The sequence below is a fragment of the Bufo gargarizans genome, unplaced genomic scaffold (assembly GCF_014858855.1).
Source record: "Bufo gargarizans isolate SCDJY-AF-19 unplaced genomic scaffold, ASM1485885v1 fragScaff_scaffold_293_pilon:::fragment_2:::debris, whole genome shotgun sequence".
NCBI lineage: Eukaryota > Metazoa > Chordata > Amphibia > Anura > Bufonidae > Bufo > Bufo gargarizans.
The window spans coordinates 1018783-1045230 of record NW_025334084.1 but is presented as its reverse complement, the minus strand read 5'-3'; the positions used below and the strand labels follow the sequence as shown (position 1 = coordinate 1045230).

The window sequence follows — 26448 nt, the reverse complement described above, 5'->3', positions numbered from 1 at the left end:
GTTATCCTCTTATTCCTCGATATGTATCGATACCATTCCCCTTGTCAATAGGATGTGTCCTTAAAGGGAGCCTGTCAGCGACAAAAAACACTCCGAACCGCCAGCAGTACCTTTAAGTAGACAGCAGTGTGTTTCTAATGATGATTTTCTTCCTGCAGTCAGATGCGGTAAAAGCAGGAAAAAAAAAACCGTTCTTTTATCCCCTGAGAACTCTATTTTTGAGTCATGCTTGAAGTCAAGGGGGCAGCGGTCAAGGTGATTCAAGTCAAGGTGATCGCTCCCCTTTCCCGACTGACAGACGGCTGTTCGGCAAAGCAAGCTGAACTCTCTGCATAAGAGCTGTCAGTTAAAGGCGAAGAGGCAGGGAAGGGGAGCGGTTACCTAGACTTGAAGCACGGAGGCTGCTGCCCCCTTGACTTCAAGCGTGACTGGAAAATAGCGCGCTCAGGGGGATAAAAGAACGTTTTTTCCTGCTTTTACCGCATCATTAGAAACACACTGCTGTCTACTTGAAGGTACCGCTGGCGGTTTGGGGTGGTTTTTGCCAGGTTCCCTTTGAGCACTCTCTAATACCAGACTGTGTGGGGTACACTTTATTGACAAAGACAATGATAACAACAAGTTGTCAATTGATTAATACATCTCCTGGAGGAATAAATGAGGAATGGTAGGAAGAAGTGATCCAGAATTTTTATTTCATGTGGAATGCAAGCATTCTCTACAGTAGCCCTGTCAGTAGAGCTGACAGATCCTCTATAAATGGGTTGTGGAGATAATTAATTGAATGGGCTAAGCTGCAATACCAGACATCAGTGGCGTACATAGAGAAGTAAAGGCCCCATAGCAAGGATCAAACCAGGCTCCCCACACAGGATAGAAGGGTTTCTGCCTAAACCCTTTTCAATGACCCTTGGGCCATTCTTCCACTGCCTCATTTGCTAAAAGTTGTTCCTTTAGAGCATGGGTGTCAAACATGCGGCCCGCAATGAATATTTTTGCGGCCCGGCAAGTATTTCTGAACATGAGCGCGCTGCTATCGGCGCGCTCATGTTCTCTCAGCAGCACGGGGAGAAGGAAGCTGTCCTCCCTCCCCCTGTGCTGCTGCCGCTGCCGCTGCCACCAATGAGAAGAGAGGGGGGGGGGGAGGAGGGGCGGGCGCACTGCGCCACCAATGAGAATAGAGGGGGGAGGAGGGGCGGGCGCACTGTGCCACCAATGAGAATAGAGGAGGAGGGGGGGCGCACTGCGCCACCAATGATTGGACTATTTCCACACAGAGCGGCGCCCAGCACTCACCATTAGTCCTGGGTGCCGCTCCGTTCGCCCGCAGTGCCCCATTACTGTCTCCTCTCCTGCTCCACATGCTGCTTACTATCGGAGCGATGGGAGGAGACATCAGCTTCACTAGTGGGCGTTCCTTCTCCCTGCGCTGCGATTGGACAGCGCTACAGCCAGGAAGAAGGAACGCCCACTAGTGAAGCTGATGTCTCCTCCCATCGCTCCGATAGTAATCAGCAGCATGTGGAGCAGGAGAGGAGACAGTAATGGGGCACTGCGGGGGAACGAGCGGCGCCCAGGACTAATGGTGAGTGCTGAGACATCGCTGGGCGCCGCTCTGTGTGGCCTGATAGTGAAAGTAGTTTAACACAATACAGGAGGCGGGTGCCGGCAGCAGAATCGCATTGCCGGCACCCTGCCCCTGACAGGGAGCTGCGATCAGAGGCAGTTAACCCCTTAGGTGCCGCACCTGAGGGGTTAACTGCTGATCTGCCAGTACCCGCCTCCTGTATAAAGGGGTAATTTATCATTGGTGGTGCACTGTGCCCCCCCCCCTCAACCCCCCCATCCCATTAAAATCATTGGTGGCACAGTGCGCCAGCCCCTCTCAACCCCCCCAGTATTGAAATCATTGGTGGCAGTGGCCACAGGGACCTCTCCCCTCCCCCTCATTGGTGGTGCAGTGGCAGCTTCTGATCGGAGCCCCAGCTGTGTAAGCCTGGGGCTCCGATCAGTTACCATGGCAGCCAGGACGCTACAGAAGCCCTGGTTGCCATGGTAACATCCCTGATGCTGTGTGCACAAGGCACAGAGCAGCAGGGACAGTGTGAAGTCCTATTCACCCTGATAGAGCTGAATAGGACAAGGGATGAAAGATCCCAGGTTCTCGCCCCTAAGGCTACTTTCACACTTGCGTTCAGAGCGGATCCGTCTGAGACGGATCCGCTCATATAATGCAGACGGTGGATCCGTTCAGAACGGATCCGTCTGCATTATATTGTAAAAAAAATTCTAACTGTGAAAGTAGCCTCAGACGGATCCGTCCAGACTTTTACATTGAAAGTCAATGGGGGACGGATCCGTTTGAAGATTGAGCCATATTGTGTCATCTTCAAACGGATCCGTCCCCATTGACTTCCATTGTAAGTCTGGACGGATCCGCACGCCTCCGCACGGCCAGGCGTTTTTTTTTTTATGCGGCCCACATAAACTTAAATTTAGTTTTTTTGGCCCATGTTAGCCTTTGAGTTTGACATGCTTGCTTTAGAGGGTAGGGTCCTGACCAAGTTTTCACCTCCAGTAGAAGAGGAGATGATACCAACTAAGACTGGGCCTTCTCTTGCCCTGGGCCCCATAGCAGTTGCATGGTCTGCCGCTATGGTAGTTACACCCCTTCCAGATTTAGCCCATGTGGACAGGAGGGGTGCTGTCTCGGGGAAAAAGGCAGATCTTTTTTATGATCTCCTACAAGTTTTAATAACAAAGAAGCCTTGGATATAAATAATAGTGGCACCTATACACAATCATATAGTCTACTCCTGACCCAGATTTACATATTGGGGAAGGGGGGGGGGATTAGTTATCACTAGCACACAGTTCCTTGTTCCCGAGGAATAGGTAGCTCTCCATATGCTACTGAGGCCATACACTGTCAAGGGTGCGGTCCTTGGCACTGATTCTCAATGGAGAGTTAATAAGTTAAAGGATAGCATATATAGGATATTCTAGCTTTATGTAAATAAAGCTTAATTGTATGATGGAAATGTATGCAACCAATGAATAAGCAATTGTCTTATGTTTGTGTAGCTTAAACACAGGTAATTTATATGCCCTGTAACAGTATATCTGCTCATTTAACCTTTTTACCGTATTTGAAAAGGGGAATTAACTTTCCAAAGTTATTGGACTGCAATCACAAATCATCTAAATATCTAATATAAGTTATTTATATATCTAGACAGTGAGTTATGTTTAGTGTTGGGCAGTATTAGATTCCATCTCCCACAAATACATTACAATTCAACACATTTGTAAAAGGTATTAGCTTGTTTAATTACTAATCACACATCTCCATTCAATGTATAAAGCTGCACGTATATTTTATGTTTAACCAAATGTCTTCTAGAGAGAGCAAAGCGGTCTAAAGAAAACATTTCTAGAGCCTGAAACTAATTCAGCCAAAATAAACACTCTGTTATAGAAGGGGCATATTGAAGTTGAAGCTTACTTTATAAGCGTGCATGTTTTATAGCTATTTCAATATATATGTTGCATGCATTCACATATTTTAATAGGGCCTATAAATAATTGCACCTGTGATCCAGATCAGTTAGAAATTAAATATATAGCTATAGTTTTTTCCATAAACACGACTCCCCTAATGCCTTTACAATTACCAGATTTTGTGTACGTTGAGAAAAATTGTTTCACATCATAAAACTGCAAAGTAACCACCAATAATCCATCAAATAAAATGTTCTTATATCTAATATCAGCCACACCTCAATAGTATACATGTATGATCTTTAATATCAATGGCTGATATGTTTTATCATAACATACATGTCTAGAAAATATGTAGAACCTTACAGACCTTCAAAGACATTTATGATCAGATCAGGAGAGCCTGGTTCAAGTCCAGTAAATAGATACTACATATTGACATAGGTATCAGTACCAGTTTGTACATTTATATACATCAAATGTGGTGTAGACGGAGAGTCGGTCTAGAACCGAAAATCGAAATGTCCCCTAACTTACTTCCTTACTAATGCCTCATTCACACAGTCAGTGTTCAATCAGTGATTTCCATCGGTAATTGTGATCCAAAACCAGGTGTGGTTCTAAGAACAGAACAGGAGCAGATCTTTTCCTTAAATGTAATGTCTGTGGAGGCTGCAATCCTGGTTTTGGCTTACAATCACTGATGGAAATCACTGACCAAAACACTGATGTGTGAATGAGGCTTAATACTGTGGCATCTGTTGAAAGTACAGGTTCCCACCTCGCATGAAGAAGACTCCATAGTAGCAACAGAGGCTGTTATGGTGCAGTATAAGAGTTTATTCACTTTTGAACATCTCATTCCATTTCAAGGATATTAGTATGATCTTGATCCATCCTTCAACAGCATTTAGAATTGGCCAGGGCAGTGAAGATATTTGAAAAACTGACCTGTTGGCCAAATGTCATTCTAAGGCATGCCATTCATTAGGAATTTAAGATGGTCATTTTCTGAATTGTTCATGGTTGGTTTGTGGTTGACATCTTGGATGAAATCCCTGATCATTCTTTGTTTTGATCTATGGCCTGGTCTGGGCTTCTATTGATGTATTGGTTGGCATAAATGATCTTTCAACTACAGCCCCCATCAATGATGGAAAACTCCAATATGGCAGATCACATTTTTGTCATCTGTCATGTTTGTTCTTGTCGTAAAAAAGTGCTGTCTGTACAGTAGTTAGAAAACAGTCTAAATATGTATTTTTGTTAATCCAAAATCTCTAGTTCATGGTCAGCTAATGGCGGTGCTGCAACAAAACTAAAAACCCTGCAAATGCGATCGAGGGGTGCCGATGTGTGTAAAGGCTGGCTGAGACCTGGTGTAGCCTGCCTTGAGGGTTTTCCAGCAGCCTGCACTGACATAAAAATGCCATGCACAATGAACTACAACATGTCCCACAAAATACAAGCCCTCATACAGCTATATAGACAGAAAAATAAAAAAGTTATATCTCTTTGAAGGCGTCGATGAAAAAAGGAAGAAAGACGCTTGGACAGTAAGGCCCAAAACAGGCTGGTCACTAAGGGTTTTAGAAAAGTCAGTACATATATAAAGATATGCCACAAGCAAAGGCTATTCAACTGGATGAAATATTTGAAACACTCACGTCATATGTAATAAAGTAATTTTAATATACTTATGATGGACTATCATTTAGAGGCCTAGTAGCTGACTAACCCAATCCCCTCACACTGTGCCCAATTAAAAAAAGTTCCCTGCCGCAGCCCCATGAGACCATAGTACATGTGAATGCTGAGACCAGTGACTGACTGCAGCCATCACAGGATAAGGATACATTCACAATGTCCGCAAAACACTGATCTTCAAAAACAAAAAAAACTGATGATGTCCTTTTGGCGTCCACAAAACGGACAAGAATAGGACATGCTCTATAGTTTTTGCGGGGCTAGGGAACAGACATACGGATGTGGACAGCAAAAAATGGAACAGACACTGAAAAAAAAATATGTTCGTGCGAATGTAGCCTAAAGCCACTTCTGGGCCACTGGGGACCTGACGCAGCCAGGAACGGAGCTGCTTCCCGGGTACGGCCAGACTACAGACATGTGAGTTTTTTTTAAATTGGACACAGGCTCAAGGATTAGGTTGGTTGGCTTCTGGGCGGGACAACCCCTTTATTACCACAGATGGTTCAATTAATCAAATAAGGGAAAGTCACTTGTTAGCTATTCTGGCTCATTTTGTTCCTATGCTTTTGCATGTTGTGGCTGGTTGTGTTTTTGTTACAGTTTAGTGTGCATTTAGTGTAGCCGACAAAACCGACTTATTTTGAGTACGATGATTATTATTTTTATTACTCCCCTTGTTTCTTCTGAAGAACAAGCATTCTAATTTGCAGTTTTTGATTAAACTTGCCCTTGATATGTGTTCCTACAAAGTTATATGTGGCTTGAATGCCTTTGTATAGGCACAATGAACATTAACATGTACACTGCCACCTTGCCCAGAAAAGGGATTAAAAGCTCAGGAGTTTAGTGCAACTGCTAAACAGTTTGCACTACTATCAGGGTGGTCGCAAAAACAACACCTGCTGCCTAAGCACTTAGCAGCTGGGTCAACAGGCCCTGTAGGAGTTTATCAACTGAAGGGGCCACTTGTATTAAACTTTTCCTGTAGGACTTTAGAGAGCACATATGAAAGGAAGAAAACGAGATGAATAACATTTCATAAATGATCATTTTAGGAAAGTATCTGAATTTCTAAAGAAAGAATAGAAACATCTGGATGTAGTCTGAGAGTATTAAAAAATATAGAAAAAGGTAAAGGTTCTGGAATATTTTTGTCACCTGTTATAAAGCGGCAGATTTCTTATTTGAATTCTCCATTGATGGTTGGAGTTGGGGAGCTGTATATAAAGTATTTTCAAACAACTCAATCTTCATGCACTTCTGGAACATATACATAACCACTTAATAAAACCTTTACATTGTGAAAGGCTGAAATGTGTTTTCCAGTCAGCATGGGTGTTCTCATACTACACATCCCTCACTGACTATTTAGAAGACATTATGTAGAAAACCTCTGAAAAATTAAAAGCACAACAGATCCATTACACCTTTTAATGGCACTTTCCAACCTCCTGGGCATCTATGTGTTAGACAGGTGTTCTACTGAAAGCTGGATTGTAAAGATGACGGAACATTTCAGAAATGTTCACCAAATCCAAAAATCATTGGTGGCCAATCAACAGAATAAGTAGACTGACTGAGAATTATGAGGTGATAATCCTCATGTTTATATGAGGTTTACTGCCATGCTGTTGCTGAGTATACATTTTATCTACTGTATCTTCCTAATTGTACCTCTGTGTTACATCGGTGGTCTGGGTCCATCGCTGCTCTGCTACTGTACTTCTATTAGGAACATTACTAAGTGAATACTCCCATTTTACCTTTATTACCACCCTCCTACTCCCCTTGCTGTGCTGCTGCATGTTTGCTTCTCATTACTAATCAGCTTTGTGCTATAAAATTGTGGTGTTGACCACATTTTTTGCCACAGAAATGAGTTTCCTTGCTTGCTAAGTTCCTGCTAAGGTGTTTGTTTTCTGTTGTCTGCTGTGTATCAACCTGTGCCTGTTTACTGGATTCTGACCCTGTCCTGATCTGTGCCTGTTTACCATTGTGACCCTCTGCTGACAGTCCTGACCTCAGACATGCATAAGGGTCCATTCACACGACCGCAAATGGGTCCGCATCCGTTCCGCAATATCGGGAACAAGTAACATAGTAACATAGTAACATAGTACATAAGGCCGAAAAAAGACATTTGTCCATCCAGTTCGGCCTGTCATCCTGCAAGTTGATCCAGAGGAAGGCAAAAAACCCCTGTGAGGTAGAAGCCAATTTTCCTCACTTTAGGGGAATAAAAATTCCTTCCCGACTCCAATCAGGCAATCAGAATAAATCCCTGGATCAACAAAGTGCGGACCCATTCTTTATCTAAGGGGCCGGAAGAGATGCGGAGAGCACACACTCTCCGCATCCGCATTTCCGAAACGCGGCCCCAAACTTCCGGGCAGCGGCTCCGCAAAAAAATAGAACATGTCCTATTCTTGTCCTCAATTGCAGACAAGAATATGCAGTTCTATGGGGGGTGCCGGCCGGGTGTATTGCGGATCCGCAATACACCACGGACGTCTGAATGGACCCTAAGAAATTTGCATGAAGTTAGCCTGCCCTGCTTGCCACTGACTATGTGTTTTCCTGTTCCTCCAGTGCCTTGCACTGGTGTCTCTGGCCCCCATGAGGGGCTCTGACCACACTGAGAACATTCTAGGAGGTACCGGACTGATGGCTTCCAGCAGCGAAGTACAGATCCCTGTATAAGGGATAGAGGGTGAAAACCAGGGAGCCACCAGGATAAGCCTTTAGGTTTAGCTCAAAGTCAAACTGGTTGATTGACACAGTGGTTCCACAACCACTGCCAAAACACCCTGTAAGCTCACGCTTCATTCATATATTATGAGCCCTTTAAGGACAAGATTTGTTTATTTTTAATTTTATTATTATACCATTAGATGATACAGATTATACACAGAGATACACAAATCAGTTCTAAAATTTGGGAATTTCACCCAAATTTACCAAAAAGTTTGGGCTCAAAGGCACTCAAATTTGTTTGTGATTCATTATGAGAAGACAGCGAGGGAGAGGAGAGATAGAGAGATGAGAGAGAGAGTTTTCAAGGCTATTGTGGCATTTGCAATTCAGGTTGAATTTTTTCTGACCTGAATAAAATCAGACAACCAATTTGGCCCATTTGGCCCTGAATTGAATTTTAAGAAATTTGCTCATCTCTAATTGTTTCCTCCTCCCTCTCTGTGACGTCTTCCAATCGCAGAGGAGCACGTCACAGCTAGGGGGAAAAAAACAGCTCACCTTCTACATGGCTGTGATGTGCTCCAATGCGATTGGACGACATCACAGGCAGGGAGAAGGAGACGCACATTGAGAAATGCTGGTGTCTCCTCCTCCATGTACCAATGGTGGAAATTAACATATGAGGCACCCAAAATATCGGGGGGAGCACAGCATCTTCACGCAGTGGCATTTTTGAAGAAAAAAAAAGCATTTACATGTGGAGGTGCACCTATCCAGTAGGAATACCAGTTTACGATACTCAAACCAATGAAAGGCCCCCTTTAACTTCCTTATCATGAGCACAGTGTTGGATTGGGGTACCTAGGGCCCACCAGTAAAATTCATTCTAGAGGCTTAATGTGAAGCTACATGCAAACACTACTTGCTCACACAGTGGCAGGCAGCAGCAAGATGCCCAAGATGATTGATTATGGGGGTCCTTGGAGTGACTTCGAAAGAGGATACTGGCTGGTCTCCCTCTGTGCCTAGAAGTCTCGAAGTCCACCACCTGACACATCTATGATAATAAACTGGGTTGTCTCTTAAATAATCAACCCCATTTTTTATATGGACACATAGGTTGGTTGAGATTCTGTAAGCTGCATCTTTGTAGTGCAGTCAGTCTATTGTGCCATGTATCACTTGTGCAGGGGATGTGGAACAGGGGGCCCACTTTTGTTCAGGGGCCCACCTGTTCCCGTGTGGGCCAGTCTGAGCCTGCATGAGTTTATCCTTCCTTATGCTCTTATTAAGAGGGGCTTTATTACAAGAATAGCTGGTAGACTGGAAAGATGATGCTGGAATCCTAAGCAAATGCATTAGTTGTTCAGGATCTAGCTATTATAAAAGTATCCATGTTTAGAAAATACTTATGTTCATTTGAGACTGAGAAGTAATCAGGACATTATTATTTAACCCGTAGGATACCAGCACCGTAAATGTATGGCGCTGGAAAATGGGACAGAAATCCCTGCGCGGTACACCTGCAGGGGTCCGGCAGTCACTAATAGCTGGACCCCTGCTGTATGCTGTTTTCACTGATGCCGGTGCATTAACCCTTGCACTGCTGCGGTCTGCTCTGACAACAGCATGTGCTGTATCCTGCCGGGTGCGGGGTGGCCATCGGGTCCCCGCGCTGCTGTGACGGGGACCCGATGGCAGGGAAGCAGCCCAATGCCTTCCCTAGGCATCGTGGCTGCCTTCTGTGAGAGCCTGTGAGATCCAGTCCCCAGGCAGGAAGCTGTAAGGGTATTACACTGTGTAATACACTTACAGCCAATGCATTACAATATAGAAGTACAGAAGTATTGTAATGCATTGTAAAGGGGATCAGATCCCCAAAAGTTGAAGTCCCAGAGTGGGACAATACAATAAAGTGAAAAAAAAAGTTAAAAAATAAAGTTTTACAAAAAACTTAAAAGTTTCAAGTAAAAAAAAGCCTCCTTTCCCCAAAATAAAGTAAAAAACTAATTGTAAAAAATAGAGAAAAAAAAGAAAAGTAGACATATTAGGTATTGCCACGTACGTATCGACCCCATGAGGTGAATGCCATAAAAAATAAAAACAGTGTCAAAAAAGCCATTTTCTGGACACCTTGCCTCACAAAAAGTATAATACCAAGTGATCAACAAGTCTTATGCACCCCAAAATAGTACTAATCAAACCGTCATCTCATCCAGCAAAAAATGATTCCCTATCTAAGACAATCGCCCCCCCCAAAAAAAAATATAGGGCTCTCCGAAAATGGCAACACAAAAACAAGATTTCATTCTGTTCAGAAATGATTCAGTGTAAAACTTAATAAAAATAAAAATGATAGATATATTAGGTATCGCCGTGTCCGTAACAACCTTCTGTATAAAAATATCACATTATATGCCCCCTCAGGTGAATGCTGTAAACATATTTTTTAAAACTATGCCAAAACTTTTTTTCACCTTGCCTCACAAAAAGTTTAATACCAAGTGATCAAAAAGTCTTATGCACCACAAAATCAAACCTTCACCTCATCCCACAAAAAATGAGCCCCCAGATAAGCCAATCACTTAAAAAATAAAAACCAATGGCACCAATAAACCTATCCATCAAAATCTGTGCTGCAATAGCCATATGGCGCTCCTTCCGTTCTGAGTCCTGCCATATGCCCCCACAGCAGCTTACCACCACATATTCAGGAGAAAATGGGTAACAAATTATGGGGTGCTTTTTCTCCTGTAGCCCCTTGTGAAAATGAAAAAGTTTGGGTTGAAGCAACATTTTATTGGAAGAAACTAAACTTTTCATTTTTACAGCCAAGGGGATCAAAGCGTAAAATGCTTAGGGGGTCAAAATACTCAGTACCCCCCTTAATATATTCCTAAGGGGTGTAGTTTCCATAATGGGGTCACTTTTTGAGGGTTTCCACTGTAGGGGTACGTCAGGGTCTCTTCAAATATAAACTGGTGCCTAAAAACCATTCTAGCAAAATCTGCCTCCAAAATCCATATGGTGCTCCTTTCCTTCTGACCAATGCCACGTGCCCATAGAGCAGTTTACCGCCACATATGGGGTATTTCTGTAAACCGCAGAATCAGAGTAATATATATTGAGGTTTATTTTGCTGTTAACCCTTGCTGTGTTAACATAAAAAAATCTAACAAAAATGAAATTTTAAAATGTCATCTCCATTTTCCTTGAATTCTTGTGGAACACTTCAAGGGTTAACAAAGTTTGTAACATCAGTTTTGAATAATTTGAGGGGTGTAGTTTCTAAAATGGGGTCATTTATGGGTGGTTTCCATTACGTAAGCCCCTCAAAATCACTTTATAACTGAATTGGTATTTGGTTTTGGAAATTTTGCAGAAAATTTGAAAAATAGCTTCTAAACTTCTAACGTCCTAAAAAAAAAAATGACATTTACAAAATTATGCCAACATAAAGCAGACATATGGGGAATGTTGATTGATAACCATTTTATGAGGTATCACTATCTGTATTAAAAGTAGAGAAATTCAAATTTAAAAAATTGTGAATTTTTCAAAATTTTTGGTAAATTTTGGATTATTTTATAAATAAAGGTGAAATATATCGACTCAAATTTACCACTGTCATGAAGTACAATGTGCCACGAGAAAACGATCTCAGAATGATTTGGATAAGTAAAAGCGTTCCAAAGTTATTACCACATAAAGTGACACATGAAAAGTGGCCCGGTACTGAAAGGGTTAAGACAGCTCCGTTTTTGTTATTTCAATTTTGACTTTAAACATAAATACAATAATAGTGAATAATAGAAAAAAAAGATATCAGGTTTTCTTTTTACCTGGCATAATCATTATGTAAAACATGCTTCTCATGACAAGTGAAACAACACTCAGCATCTATTTCCCAAGTCGTGTATGAAAATCACATTACTGTGACAGACCGTGTATCACTTCCAATGTCTCCATCAACCCTATGGGGGTCAATGGTTTTAACATACTTGTAGTCTGCCTCCTACATATCCACTCTGATACTCAATACAAAGCATCCTTTTCACCCACACACAGAACTGCACTGTGAGGTCTGGCTTTTCAGGTATGACATTCTGGGACCACCCTACAAGTCAAGTCAAGGACAATTAAAGTGCTTTTTTGCAATCAGATCAAAACAGTTGACAGAGTTTGCTTAAAGCGACAGTAACTTTCTAAGAGGAGTATTAGCAGTTACATGCAAGCAACGACTTGAACAAGCTCGACATTTACATAATTTTGTCGTAAAGGGTCATCTCCATGTCATGGGGGCTTAGTATCCACTGTGTGGGGTAAATGTCATTTATTTTCAATCATTTCACAGGTTAACAAAACTGAGTGCGTCTGGCCCTGCTTTCTAAATGAATTTGAAGCCGTTTCTTTCTGTTTACGTTCTTTTGGAAAAGAATGCTGCGCTGTCCATCCATTTCTAAACGTTTACTCCGTCTGTAAACACAGCCATTTTGGGATCTGCTTGTCTTTTGGCCATTATAATTAGCGAGAGCTCAGCTTCACTTATATATACACACAAGGTGTTTAACTGTTCTATGTAAATTGCAACAGTGCCAGAATTAGATAAGGGGAATATGTATCCATTTTAAGAAATGTGAAATTGTGAACAGATTTAATTTAAATTTCCTAAATAAAGCATATTTACAACAATTTTTATAGACTTGTATTTTAAGCTGGCTAAATATGCAGTATTCTGATGCGATACAATGTGTGGGCTGACGAAAACTGCATAAAATGAGTTCTAATATCTCATTTTGTTTTTCAGATCCATTGATCCAATTTCTCTAGGTGTCAGTGAGACGTTCGATCAAATTTCTAGTAATAAAGCCTTTGAACAACACTGTTTTGCTTGCCTTTGAGCTATACCTCTAAAAACTAGGGAGCTGAAAAGTCAGATCATACAAGTCATGAAATAGCTGAAAAATGTTGTTGTAGGGTTTGTGTTCTTGTAAAATGGCATCATTGCCAATAGTAATTCTGACATAAGAAATTGTGTTGCCTTGGTAATAAATCCTCTTTTACAAAAATAATAATAAATAATACAATGTGGTGGAAAGCAGGAAAACAATTCCAAATAGGGTAGAATTATAAAAAAACACCATTCTGACAGAGTTTTATGGTTGTTTTTTTTACACCATTTCCTATGCAATAAAACTGACCATTTACTTTCGAGTCAGTATGATTTCAATGATACCACATATGTAAAGTTTATCCTGCGTTTAATACTGAAAAACATTAAAAGTTTTGGGAAAAAACTAACTTTTTTCTTTGCATTGCCATATTCTAATCCCTCTAACTTTTCGATTTTTATGTGTACAGAGCTGTGTGAGGGCTAATTTTTTTCTGGGGTGATCTTTACTCTTCATTCATACAATTTTGGGGTGGGTATAACTTTTTGATCAGCAGGCACCCGGAGGCTATGGCACCCACTTGCGATTTTTAAATGCCTGACGAAAATTTATGTGGGGTTGTCAGGGAGGGGCTAAAGGGGTTGTCCAGGATCTAGATATTGATGGCCTATCCTCAGGATAGGCCATCTATTTCAGATCAACAGGTGTCTGACACACTGCAGCACCGCCAATCAGCTCTGCCCATTCTGTAGTGGATGGAGCTGGTAACTGCAGCATCATCTCTGTCCACTACATAATGGATGGGGCTGTGCAGTTCCGGATTCTACTTCCGGTGCTAGATCTACCTAAAAGCAGCTGACTGGACCCCTGCCAATCAGATATTGCATTCAATGTCAAAATCCTGACACTACAAGGGGGCAATAAGAGACTCTGTTTTTTAAATGGAGCATTATTAATAGGGAAAGTATATACAGTAAACAAAATAATCTAAAGGACAACTAAACCTACTTAAACTAAATATACACAGTAGAGCTTCACCGATATAGATTTTTTAGAGCCGATACCGATAACCTGTGAACTTTGAGGTCGATAGCCGATAAACTTATACCGATATTCTGTGCATTTTCATTTTTGAAAAAAATTATAATAATTCTGTTACGCAGTTCACCACGCCGTTTACATTTTAATAGTTTACTTTTCTGACGTGGCAATATGTGATATGTTTATTTATTTATTGTTTATATATTTTATATGTAAAATTGGGAAAAGGGGTGATTTATACTTACTATTTTGTTTGTTTGTTTTTTTTTTACTTTTTATTTAACAACTATTTACCCCCCTAGGGGCTAGAACCTGGGATCTTTTAATCCCTTGTCCTATCACCCTAATAGAGCTTTATTAGGGTGAATAGGACTTCACACTCTCCCTGCTGCCCTGTGCATAGTACACACAGCAGCAGGGAGCTTACCATGGCAGCCAGGGCTTTAGTAGTGTCCTGGCTACCATGGTAACCGATCAGAGCCCTGGGTTTACACTGCTGGGGCTCCGATCAGAAGCTGCCACTGCCACCAATGAAGAGGAGGGGACCTTGTGGCCACTGCCACCAATGATTTTAATTCTAGGGTGGGGTTGGGGGAGTGCACTGCGCCACCAATTATTTTAATACTGGGGGTTGGGGGGGAGGGTGCACTGCGCCACCAATATTTTTAATACTGGGGAGGACGCACTGCGCCACCAATGATAATTAACATTTAATACAGAAGGCTGGTGTGTCAACGCACCTGAGGAGTTTACTGATCGCAGCTTCCTGTCATATAGGCTGGGCACTGCCTCCTGTATTTGTATAGACGTTAACTTTCATTGGTGGCGCAGTGTGTCCGCCCCTCCTCCTCCCGTCTCTCCTCATTGGCAGCGCGGCACAGGGGGAGGGAGAGAGTGACTCCTTCTCCCCTGTGCTGCTGAGGGAACATGGCGCACTGACAGCACTGCGCTCATGTTCTTTGAAAGCGCGCTGGACTCATTATCGGCAAGATTAGATGCCGATACCGATAACTTAGAAAATCATGAATATCGGCTGACAATATCGGTAACTCCGATAATCGGTTGATCTCTACTACACAGCTTAACAAATGTTAAGAAAATATGAAACATCTCAAGCGTCTTTAAGGGAATGGGAATGACCAGATATATTTTGGGAATGATAATGTTATCTTTATTTTAGTGAGTCACGAATCACCGAACTTGGTTTAAACAATTACACCATACTAATACATTTTATAGAACGGTAATTAATACTATTAAGTTACTGCTGGGACCCTTATTAATGTAAAAAATTAAAGGGTCCTGGATTTCCCTGCCACATCAATCATAATTTGGAGGCACTTCTCCACTGTAAAAGTAGTCCCCTATTTTATTCAGTGGGGTTCTTAAGATAATATTCTAAAAATCATCTTCTGCATATAATATTTGTTTTGCCAAACATTTTTATTTGTGCATGGAGCAAAATACGTGTAAAGGATCTTACTTCTGGACTCAAGGTAAAAAAAACCCCTTACCTTTTAGGGTCAACGATCTTGTAAAGTTTTCCGCTGTGTGTCTGAGTCATACTTTTACTGCTTGACAGTATGTAGACTTCACCTGTTAAAAATGCCAATATAACATGGAGGTTACACATATTATTTCCTGGCATTACCATAGTCATCAAAGCATAATATGCTCACTGTTTCCTGGTATTGCTTAAAGGGGTTATCACACAAAAAATATTCTTCATTTTTCAAACCAACAGCTGGATCTGAATACTTTTGTAACTGCATGTAATTAAAATATTCAACAGCTATTCAATAAAATTTGTTTTGCGCCACCTGCTGTTTGATCTTTTCCTTGTTTCTCTGTCCCCCTTGTTGAGGTGGACACACATGCTCAGTTCCATATTTTAACTGCCACAAGCTATATCTACAGTTTGAAGGAGGAGACGGCGTTTTGGTATGGTAGCGCATTTGTATATTAATTGCTTGGGCTGCCTTAGTATGTACATGTGAGTTGGGTTCATGCACTTGCACTTTATTTAGGTCTCAACATTATATCATGTAGTGTGTTCTATACCTTGACTTATTAATCGTCCAGCTATATGTTGTATTTTAACATTAGTCTATACCTCCTGCTAGGGCATTGTGAGCCTTGTTTATGCTTGTACCACCAACCATTTTAATACTGTGATTCTTTTGTTCTGTATCAATAAAGACTGATTTTATTGCTTTCTACTCGGATTTGTCTTTTTTGGTGTGACTACTGTTTGAAGCTGTAACAGTTACAAGGGCTGAGATTCAGTAGAACGGGCACCCCTCCTGAAAAATTACTCCCCCCCCCCCCCAGAAAGGACACATGCTCGCCCCATGAGCTGCCATCCTGAAATAAATTTAGTAGAGGAATTAGAGCAATGGATGGGGAGAGCTCTGTATCCATGTGAAGTACAGTTTTGGTTCTAGCTTTGATACAAAGAGATTATTAGGCACTATATGATGTCTACATTAAGTACAGTATTTAGTACTCTTTTACACTGCACAGGATACTGGGAGTACTTCACACATTAAAAGTCAATATCAACCCAAAATGGATATTTACAAGGGAATTTACCACAGATTCAGCTGTCACCGGACTGATTTGACTACTGACGAACTTACAAACTTAACAAATTAGATATATGGCTGCCTTAATGTAAATTTTACAATTTTTAACAACCCTACAAACATATTTACACATTCTATGTGTTGTACCTAGTTCATCTTCTCCAAAACCCAGAATGTGTCCTGTGAAGGGTCCTCTGCAGGAAGAGCCGGTGCCAAGACAGAATGGCTTCTCTTGCCACTGTTTAGTGATGGAGTTCTGCTGGAGCGTTACAAAGTTTCTGAAATTACACAGTCATTACTCGCTCATGCTTTCAAACAATCGTGAAAGAAAATTTGTTAATGGCAGATGAAATTTTAACAAAAAAACATTTTTTTCTTTAATGTAATTCATTTGACTTTCCTTCAGGATGCACAACATACTACTCACATTCGACTTTGACATTTTCTCAACATGGTTTATGAATTTTTTAAAAATATCAGTTTTACCATCCATTGCTAAAGAGTTAATGTGGTTGTGCCACTAATATGAATGTATACCGCCCAATGGATATCGCTGTTATCTCACGTTCCCCAAATAAAAACTGCCGTATTCTAAAGTTTTTAGCCTACCATTGCACCCTGTGGCAAATCAGTTTTGATAATCAGTTGTAGGTTACATCCTGCATTGCAGTCTTATAATGTAGGACACAAAAGCAAAAGTGTCATTGGTAAGAACTAGGGGCATGGTTAGTGTCACATGTCCTGCTGATGTCAGGACACATCTTATTGCCCTAAGATGGGACAGCAGACAAACCAAGAAGTTGTATTCAATTAAGGGGGATAAAAGAAAACAAAAAAACTTTACAGTGAAAAGTAGTTGCCCCTTTAAGCCAAGGCTGACAACCAGTATGGGTGCACACCCTGTTGTCACTTTTGTAAAAATGGCAACCTCAAATGAATAAAGGAAAACTAATTCCTCTGCAAGTAACATATACACAATAACCAAACTTTGGCTAGTAGTCACAGAACGAGAGAAAGAGAATATGCTTCTCTGGGTTTCAGGGAAATATATATGATTTGTCAGGTGGGTATTCTTTCTCATTATGAAGAGTGAGGAGTATTGCAGGCCAGGCAATGCTGCTGCTGGTTTCTGGGGAAGCTATATGCAAATTACCATCTTACTTTTGTCGGAAAGGTAATTTGCATATCTTTGGATTTCTGGGAAAGATATTCAAATTACCTTTCCTGACAAAACGGAAAAGAAAGCTGAGTGTATCACATGTCACTAGAAGTTAGAAATGCCAATTTGCATATACTTTTGTCAGAAACAAAGAGAAGTATTGCCTGGCCTACAATACACCTCACATATACTAAGCAGTCTCCGCAATAAAAATAGTACCCACACAGAGGCTCCCCAAGGCCTCTCAGGGAAAATATGGCAGAGAGTTATTTGTAGATGGTTTAGCTGTTCTCCTTGCAGATCAATTTAAAGGGTCAACCATGAATTTTGGATGGCTATGCTACACTGGTTGACACTAAGCATACTTTACTTTTTGCAGCTCCTCTCTGTTCTTACTGCTCCAGTGATACCATTCCGACACAACCTGTGATTTTTCTGGGGGGGTCACTGCTGGAAAGGAAAGAACAGAGACCTGCGGGGCACCTGGGAAGTGACAGAATGAGAGTGCCAGGGGATCGGCTAGGGGAGTAGTACTTCTTTTATTGTTTTATAGCATTCTAAGCATTTTTTATTTATTTAAATGACTTATCAACCCAATAAATTCCCCGTTCTTTCCATGTCATGTTCACTCAACAGCCTTATTCCATTAACCTACTCCCTGGTGGTCACAAAATAAAAAGCAAAAACCTCCATTGTTTAATTACTGAAATTTCTAGTAGAAAATTACTGTAACATACCCATAACGGTCTCCAAATACATAGCTTCCATACAGCCGCTCTGATTGACAGCCTCTGTAGATAAAGCCACCAACTGTTTGTCCATTGCTCAGTGGCTTGAATTCTAACAGTGGTGGATCATTTTCTGAAAAAGAAAAGGACCTGTTGTAGCATTAGGCCAAAACAGTACAAAAGTGTCTATGGTGAATCGTGGTGAATTAAAAAGATGTAATAGCCACTTTAAAATAGTGACATGAAGTAATATAGAAAGGTGAGCCCAATCCTGTACATTTAATGGTTCAATATACTGTACAGATTTTTTTCTCCATTTCTCTGTTCATTTTCTGTCCTGAAAGTGTTCCCAAATTGGAGCTGATCAATATAGTTGTGTGAATAAATTTAGCTTATACATCATTGAATACAACTGGATTCAGATCTCAGATCAGAGCATACCTGGGTATGGGTTAGCTGTCAATCAATGTAAAAAAGAACATTCATTCACTGACCGCAATAATTTATTAAAAATGTTAATGAATTGAAACAAGAAGTAAAGTTGTAAACTTTTTAATTTATATTTCCAGTAGCATGTACCTACCTAACATGCATTTCACTAGTATGGTGGTAGAAATAAACAGGATGCAACTGCTGAATCCTGTAGGGTAGTATTCTCACATTAGAGGGATTATGAGTATTGATAGTTACTGGTTCTTTCCCTCAATGACAAAAGTGTGCCTCTGCGGGGTTAAGGTGTCTATGATAAAATTTTTTTTTACCTTCTAGACTTTTGTAATACTGGGAAAAAAAAAAAATCAGTAATCACTAGGTCCTAGGTAAACTACTTCCTATATCTTAGTTTCTTAATATCAATTAACTGCAGTCACACCAAAAGGTAGACTATCATAGTCTGGGTATATGAGTATAAATATAGTATACTTACCTATAATTATGCTCTACATTTCTTCCCATTACCTTACTGAGAAAATTGTTTAGTCGTACATATCTGACTTATGTGGGATTTTGGACTTATTTATTATTCTGTTACATGTGTTATTGTAAGAAATCAAATAGGGTACCTGGCTAGCATCAATCTGTAAAGCCAAGTGAAGCCACAAAGGGTAATGAGGAAAAAGTCTACAGCAATCATTCACTTCATGCAATGTATATGTGCAAGACCTCAGAGACCCCTGAAAGAAGCCATGCATGGGCAAAGCTATATTTCCTGCTGTATACCATATACCTCCCCTTGTATTAAAGGGTGGTTAGTAACTCTATGAGAAACACTGGTTTGCCCTCACCCAGGTGTTGTAGCCCCTGGTGTCATATACATATGCCATTAAAAATGTCTCAATATATTAACTATTGTTTGAAGAGAGATAACATCACAATATAGCCTACCATAATCTTTTCCTTTAATGATCTGTAATATTCTTGAATTAGACCTGTTCTTGATACTGGAATCTGAGCATAGGATTGTTAAATTCATGCTGCTTTCCTTGGAATGACGATCAACAGCACATCTAAAACACGATAAAATGGGTCAAATATTTAGCATTTTACACTTTAAGGGGACTGCCCACCTTTTATTAAGTATCCTCAGGATAGGCCATCACTAGCTAATCTGCAGTGGTCCTACACCCTCTGCCAATCAGCTGTTCGGTGATAGCTCTGCCTCTGGAACCAGATAGCTCAGTCTACTTTGTAGTTGACCAAGCTCATCACAGCTGTGCTGCTGCTGAAAATCTGATCAGTGGAGGTGCAGGGTGTGGAAGCCCCACAGATCAGTTTGTGACGACATATCCTGAGGACAGGCCATCACTAAATAGAAGGTGGACAAGCCCTTTAAACTGAACTTACTGCCTAATCTTCAAACAGCAGTTCATAGAGCAGGATCTGTTCAGGATCTGAGAAGGTTTATACTTAGTTTTATGCAAATTATTCAGTACCACATGTAATTTATCACTGCTCCCTCTTGGGATATGGGTTCACTACACAACTACATTGAGTGATTGACATCTGTCTCTGTATGCATGGTGGTCTGAGACCTCATTGTAAAGTGTCAACCCCATTTTCTAGTTTTAGATGATTAAACACCACCTTCTCCTTTCCATTCCATTTAAGGGCACAGTGCATGTTTACTTCATGAACAGAAACCCTGAGATGCTCAGCTGCCATTCTTTGTTGACAATGTTTTTAATGTATGTAATAAGTGGAGCCATTCAGATGGTTGACCTGTGTTAGGACCCGGTTTCGACCTGCGTAATAATCACTCACTGAAGTTGAATGGTTCCCTCAGTTCTTAATATTAAGCCTCTGCCCATTCAAGCTTATATCCTCTATGTTTCCCCACTGGCTCATAAGTGCTTAGGACAATGTGTGGCTTACCTGCCTGGGTTATGGAGTCCATGTGCAAAGATTTCAGGGGGCTGGTTTGTACTATTAAAGTGAGGATTGCTTCTTGGTATGGAGTAGAGAGCACTGCATCCATCAATGTCGACATCTAATCTTAGTACTGATCCTGTGAAATCACTAAAAAAATCAGCATGATAAGATATGTGTCAATGATGGAAGCTTTATGTGGTTTTACAAAAAATGATCTGATAACATTTTGCAGAAAAACCCCCCCCAAAAAACGGACAAAGTGTCAGAGTTTAATGTTCTTATATAAAACTCACTGTGGAAAACCAAATGACGCTATATGCAATGTCCCACAGATATCAATGGTGAGAGCAATTCAAAATGCCATGAAATGCATTACAACTTATTACTCAACTGAAAAGGTATTGTTTCAGATATTTTTACCTCAAACCATCCATTTCTTCCATATCATCAATCGTTATCATTCCATCTCCTAGAAAAATATACAAGAAGCCATCTGGACCAAACAAGAGCTGTCCTCCCAAGTGTTTTCTGTGCAGTTCTGCCACTTCAAGAAACATCCTCTCGGTTCTCACATCCACTTGACTAGGATTCTTCCTGTTTCAAAACATTAGTTGAAACCACAAATTTAAGTAAATTTAAGTGTATTAAGTCTGTTTCAAAATACAGTTAATTTAAAAAACTCTTCAGATCATTTCACTTTTTACAAATTCATGTTTTCCTTCTCAATCTGCACTCAATCATCCTTGATGAGAAAATTTTGCCTGTACATAAGCATTTAGACCCTGTACTATAACATTTGAATTTTTCTGGGGACCTCCCATTTCTCTTGATCATCTTTAGGATGTTTCTACACCTTGACTGAAGTCCACCTGTGGTAAATTTAGTTTGATTGGACAGGATTTTAAAAAATCTGAGTAAAAACCAAGCGATAAGGAGGAAAGAACTGTGTGTAGAACCCAGCGACAGGATTGTGTGGAGGCAAAGATCTGGATCTTGGAACAAACAGGGCTATTTCTAGAGCTGGCTGCCCCACCAAACTAAGTAATCAGGGAAATAGGGCCTTGGTAAAAGAAGTGACCAAGAAGCCAGTGGTCAATCTGGCTGAGCTCCATAGATATTATGTGCGTATGTGACAAAATTCCAGAAGGTCAATGCATCAATGCAGTATTCTACTAATATGGGCTTTATGACAGAGTAGCCAGAAAGAAGCCTCTCCTCAGTAAAAGATACATGAAAGTTTGCAAAAAAGCACCTTAAGTACTCTCAGACTTAGAGAAACTAGATTCTCTAGTCTGATGAAACCAAGATGGAACTTTTTGGCCTAAATTCTAAGCATCGTGTTTTGTAGAAACCAGGTAGTGCCCAATTCTATCCCTAAAGAGGGATGTGGGGTGTCTTTCAGCAGCTACGAGGAGGATACTGGTCAGAGTTGAGGGAAAGCTGAATGGAGAAAAGTATAGAGACCTGATTCTGAGTGCTCTGGACCGCAGACTGGGCTTAAGGTTTACCTACCAACAAAACAATGACCTTGAGCACACAGCCAAGACAATACAAGAGTGGTTTAGGGACAACTCTGTGGATGTTCTTGAGTGGCCAAGCTATGGACCTAACTTGAACACAGAGAAGAATGGCAGAACATCCCAGTTATGCAAACCTTGTGGCATCATATCCAAGACGACTGGAGGTTGTAATCACTGCCAAAGGTGCTTCAACTAAGTAATGAGTAAAGGGTCTGAATACTTATGTCAATGCAAGACTTTAGTTAACTTTTCAATAAATTAGCAAAGATTTTAACATTTTGTTTTTACTTTCTCATTATGGGGAACTGAGTGCAGAATGATGAGGAAAAATTTGAACTTTTTTTTTATAGCACATAGCACAAGGCTGCAACATAATAAAATGTGAAAAAAGTGAAAGAGTCTGAAGACTTTCCAAATGCACTGTAGGTAGACTATCTATCTAGGTTTTAATATCTATGTCTCTATCTGTCTCTGTTGGTCTGTCTACCTATCTAACTCGAGACTCACCTAAAGTCTGCATAAATACCTATATTTTGTTTTGTGGTAACTATATTTGTAGAATAAAAACAGTAAAAAATGATTTACAATCAGTGGGTAATACTACAACTATTACATGTTAATACTCTTATGAATGAACTTGACACTATAAATATTAATAACATGAACAGCACCATGCTGCTTTTTAGATGCAGTACCTAGATACTGTGTACTCTACAACTCGAAGAATGTGGTCGTGAGGTCCGCTGGCCCAACGCTCTTGGTTGGTGGTGTATGACACATACAGCTTTCCATTTTTCTTATAATTGGGATGGAATGCAAGGCCTAGCAGTCCTCTTTCATCTCCTCCCTGCAGTCAAACGAGAAACACAAAGAATTGTGAAGTTAATTATGTGCTTTATTGTGTTTCAGTTGGAACCAAGAAAAAAAAAATCCTTTCTTTCGAACGGATAATCTGTGCCCAAACTTCTTTCTTTCTCCTCTGACTACCGCACAAAAAACGATTATAAAACATTTCACTTTGGGAGACTATTTAAGAGTTTGGAAAAGACAATTGTCCTGCATGGTTATCTATGCTCCAGGCTCTTACACTACTTTTGTGAAGTGATTTGTGTGTGTAATCTTTTGGTAGCCATGAAGACAAGTTTAAGTGCTGTAAAGAATTCTTAGCTGGGTTACTAGGTTGCTTGTAGTTTCTTGTAGGCAAATGAAGAAAAAAAGGTTAATAACATTTAATCCAACTATGCACAGCCTAAGAAGTAGAGAAGAAGAAAAAAAACACGGCCGCGTCTGCCAAGTCCCACTGTCTTGGCAATATGTTTTGAAAACATTCAAATTGCTAGTGTAATATGTAAACCTTTGTTTTACCCTGGAGGCAGCTGCATCACTTGTCACAACTCTGGTGGTCCTCACATCAGAGCTCCCTGTAGGTACTAACCCACTATCTCTGATTCCTGCATGGAATTCAGAGCTAAGAATGCGGTCACTGTGAGGAAAGACATTTTCCTTACATAGCTGCATGCAGAAAAGCCCTTAGAAATCATTTCAGTTCAGATTTTTTAAATTGCAGACTTCTGAGTTAGCAAAGTCTGACTCTCCTATACCATAAATTTCACTGGTGCACACAGTAGGCTGTAATGCAGAAAGATGCTGCGATGTTTACGTTAAACTAAACTAAATATCATAGAAAGCCTTTCATAAAAAGGAACTAATGATGTCAAATATGCTACTTTATATGAGTAAAGCATGGATTTCTGTTAATTGTTTTTATGGATGACGGTCAAGTCTGAATAAAATGATAATTGGATGATACCATTCTCCTTATGAATGATTTGAGGGGTACTATCTCTCCTTAGGGAGAAAGCGCCTCTCACCCAGTTAAGCCAGTGTTCTCTGTTCTGCACTGATGAGGAGCAATCACTCTGAAACAGCTTTCTGTAGATGAGGTGCTGGCTTATTTAATATCCGAGTCATGTCTCAAGGCTTATTTAAAGAGCTGAACACTGACTTATAGGATAGCTGCCTTACATCTGGTGGCATTGGAGGCAGAGCTTGTTAAAAGCTAGTTTGCATCCCTTTCTTCCTTATGAATGAGGCATGTCTAATTGGTAGTGACCGCGTCATGGTGTTTAGGGGCACTCCCTATTGACAAGGGGAATGGTAAAACCCAATTGTCAATTTATTCATGCATTTCCAGAAGGAATAACAATCACACAACTTTTCCAGAATTATTATTTTATGGTGAATGCAAGCAGTTATTAAAACACAAATGTTAGGGTAGCTGCCAGGCCTTTTTGAAACACATCCAATAATGTTTCCCAGACTGAGGTAGGCAAAAGGATAAAGAGATTAAAGGTGTACAACATGTAGAAACGTCTTTATGTATTCACCAAAACTGATGCAAATCACGAATCGCAGCATTTGTTTCTTTCTCAAACTGTATAGCACTTATTCCCCCCCCCCCACAACAACTAAAAAAACAACTTCACAGACATACAACAACAACTAAACAACATATAATACCAGAATTACCACCAGTCATGTAATGTTATATTGTTTGTTTAGTAGCGGACATATGTCACAAGATTAAAAGGGTAACTAACCATTTGAACAAGTTTATTTAAAATGTCCTAAGTGCCCTGAAATTATTTTTTCTAAAACAGTGCATTTAGAAAGTCTTCAGACCCTTCCAGTTTTTCCACATTTTGTTATGTTGCAGCTCTATGCTAAAATAAAATAAAAATCCCCCATCAATCTGCTCTCAATACCCAATAATGACAAAGTGAAAACAGAATGTTAGAAATCTTTGCAAATTTCTTGAAAAGGAAAACTACAATTTTGCATGGACATAAGTATTCAGACCCTTTGCTGTGACACTTAAAATTTAGTTCTGGGGGTCTCCCCTTTCTTTTGATCATCTTTGAGATGTTTCTACTTGATTTGAGTCTACCTTTTGTAAATTCAATTGATGATTTGGAAAAACAAACCCCTGCCTATAAAAGCTTTTGCATATCAAAGCAAAAACAAAGCTACGCGGAGGAAAAAACGGACTACAGAGCTCAGAGACAGGATTGTGTGGAAGGACAGATATGGAGAAGGGTAGAAAAATATTTCTGCTGCAATGAAAGTTCCCAAGAGCACAGTTGCCTCTGTAATTCTTAAATGGAAGAATGGAAGAAATTAGCTGGGGCTGGCAGCACCATTAAATTAACTATTAGAGGAAGAAGAGCCTTGGTAAGAGAAGTGACCAAGAACTCAATGGTCACTGTGGCTGAGCTCCAAAGATCCTGAGTGCAGTTATGAAAAACTTCCAGAAGGTCAAGCATCACTGTGGCACTCCACCAATCTGGGATTTATGGCACATGAAGCCTCAGACTGTGAGAAACAAGATTCTCTGGTCTGATGAAACCAAGACTGATTTTTTTGGCTGCAATTCTAAGAATAATATCTGGAGGAAATAGGGCAATGCTCATCACCTGACAAATACCATCCCTACAATGAAGCATGGTCGTGGCAGCATCATGCTATAGGGGTGTTTTTCAGAGGCTGGGACAGGGAGACTGTTTATAGTTGAGAGGGTTTAGGTAAAGCTGAATGGAGGAAAGTACAGAAATATTCTTAATGAAAACCTGATCCAGAGTGCCTTGGGGCTAAAGGTTTAACTTCCAACAAGGCAATGACCCTAAGCACACAGCCAAGACAACACAGGAGTGGCTTAGGGACCATTATGTGAATGTCCTTGAGTGGCCCAGCAAAAGGCCTGACTTGAACCCAATCAAACATCTCTGGAAATACCTGAAAATGCCTGTCAACCATATGTTTTTGCTTTCGCAGTATGGGGTACTGAGTGGAGAATGAAAGGGAAAATATAATAGTTTTTTATTTTAAGACATGGCCCTAACTTAAAGGGGTGGTCCGGGTTCAGAGTTGAACCCGGACATACGCCCATTTTCACCAAGGCAGCCCCCCTGACTTGAGCATTGGAGCAGTTCATGCTCCGATGCTCTTCTTTGCCCTGTGCTAAATCGCGCAGGGCAAAAGCATTTTCTGGAGTTCCGGTGGCGAACCGTGCTCTCCATAGGGCTGCCAGGGCTGGCTGTAAAACAGCTAGGGCAGTGCTAAAGCCCACCCATCAGAGCCGGTAACGTCACCGAACATACTGCTGGGTGGAAGCCTCCGACAGTGTGTTATTGTAATTAAAAGATCGCTTGCCCTGCGCGATCCAGCGCAGGACAAGGGAGAGCATCAGAGCAT

General features: G+C 40.6%; 1 protein-coding gene across 1 annotated transcript in view; it reads right to left on the bottom strand.

Annotated features, from left to right (window-relative positions):
- LOC122922375 (hedgehog interacting protein) overlaps nt 1-26448 on the bottom strand; it is a 108120-nt gene that overhangs the window by 4444 nt on the left and 77228 nt on the right. The window contains exons 5-11 of the mRNA XM_044272966.1: nt 22893-23044; nt 21098-21271; nt 20681-20824; nt 19694-19815; nt 18320-18443; nt 16571-16701; nt 15353-15434 (exon numbers count right to left, since the gene is read on the bottom strand). Coding sequence (XP_044128901.1) covers nt 15353-15434; nt 16571-16701; nt 18320-18443; nt 19694-19815; nt 20681-20824; nt 21098-21271; nt 22893-23044 — 929 coding nt within the window. The remainder of the gene's footprint in view (nt 1-15352; nt 15435-16570; nt 16702-18319; nt 18444-19693; nt 19816-20680; nt 20825-21097; nt 21272-22892; nt 23045-26448) is intronic.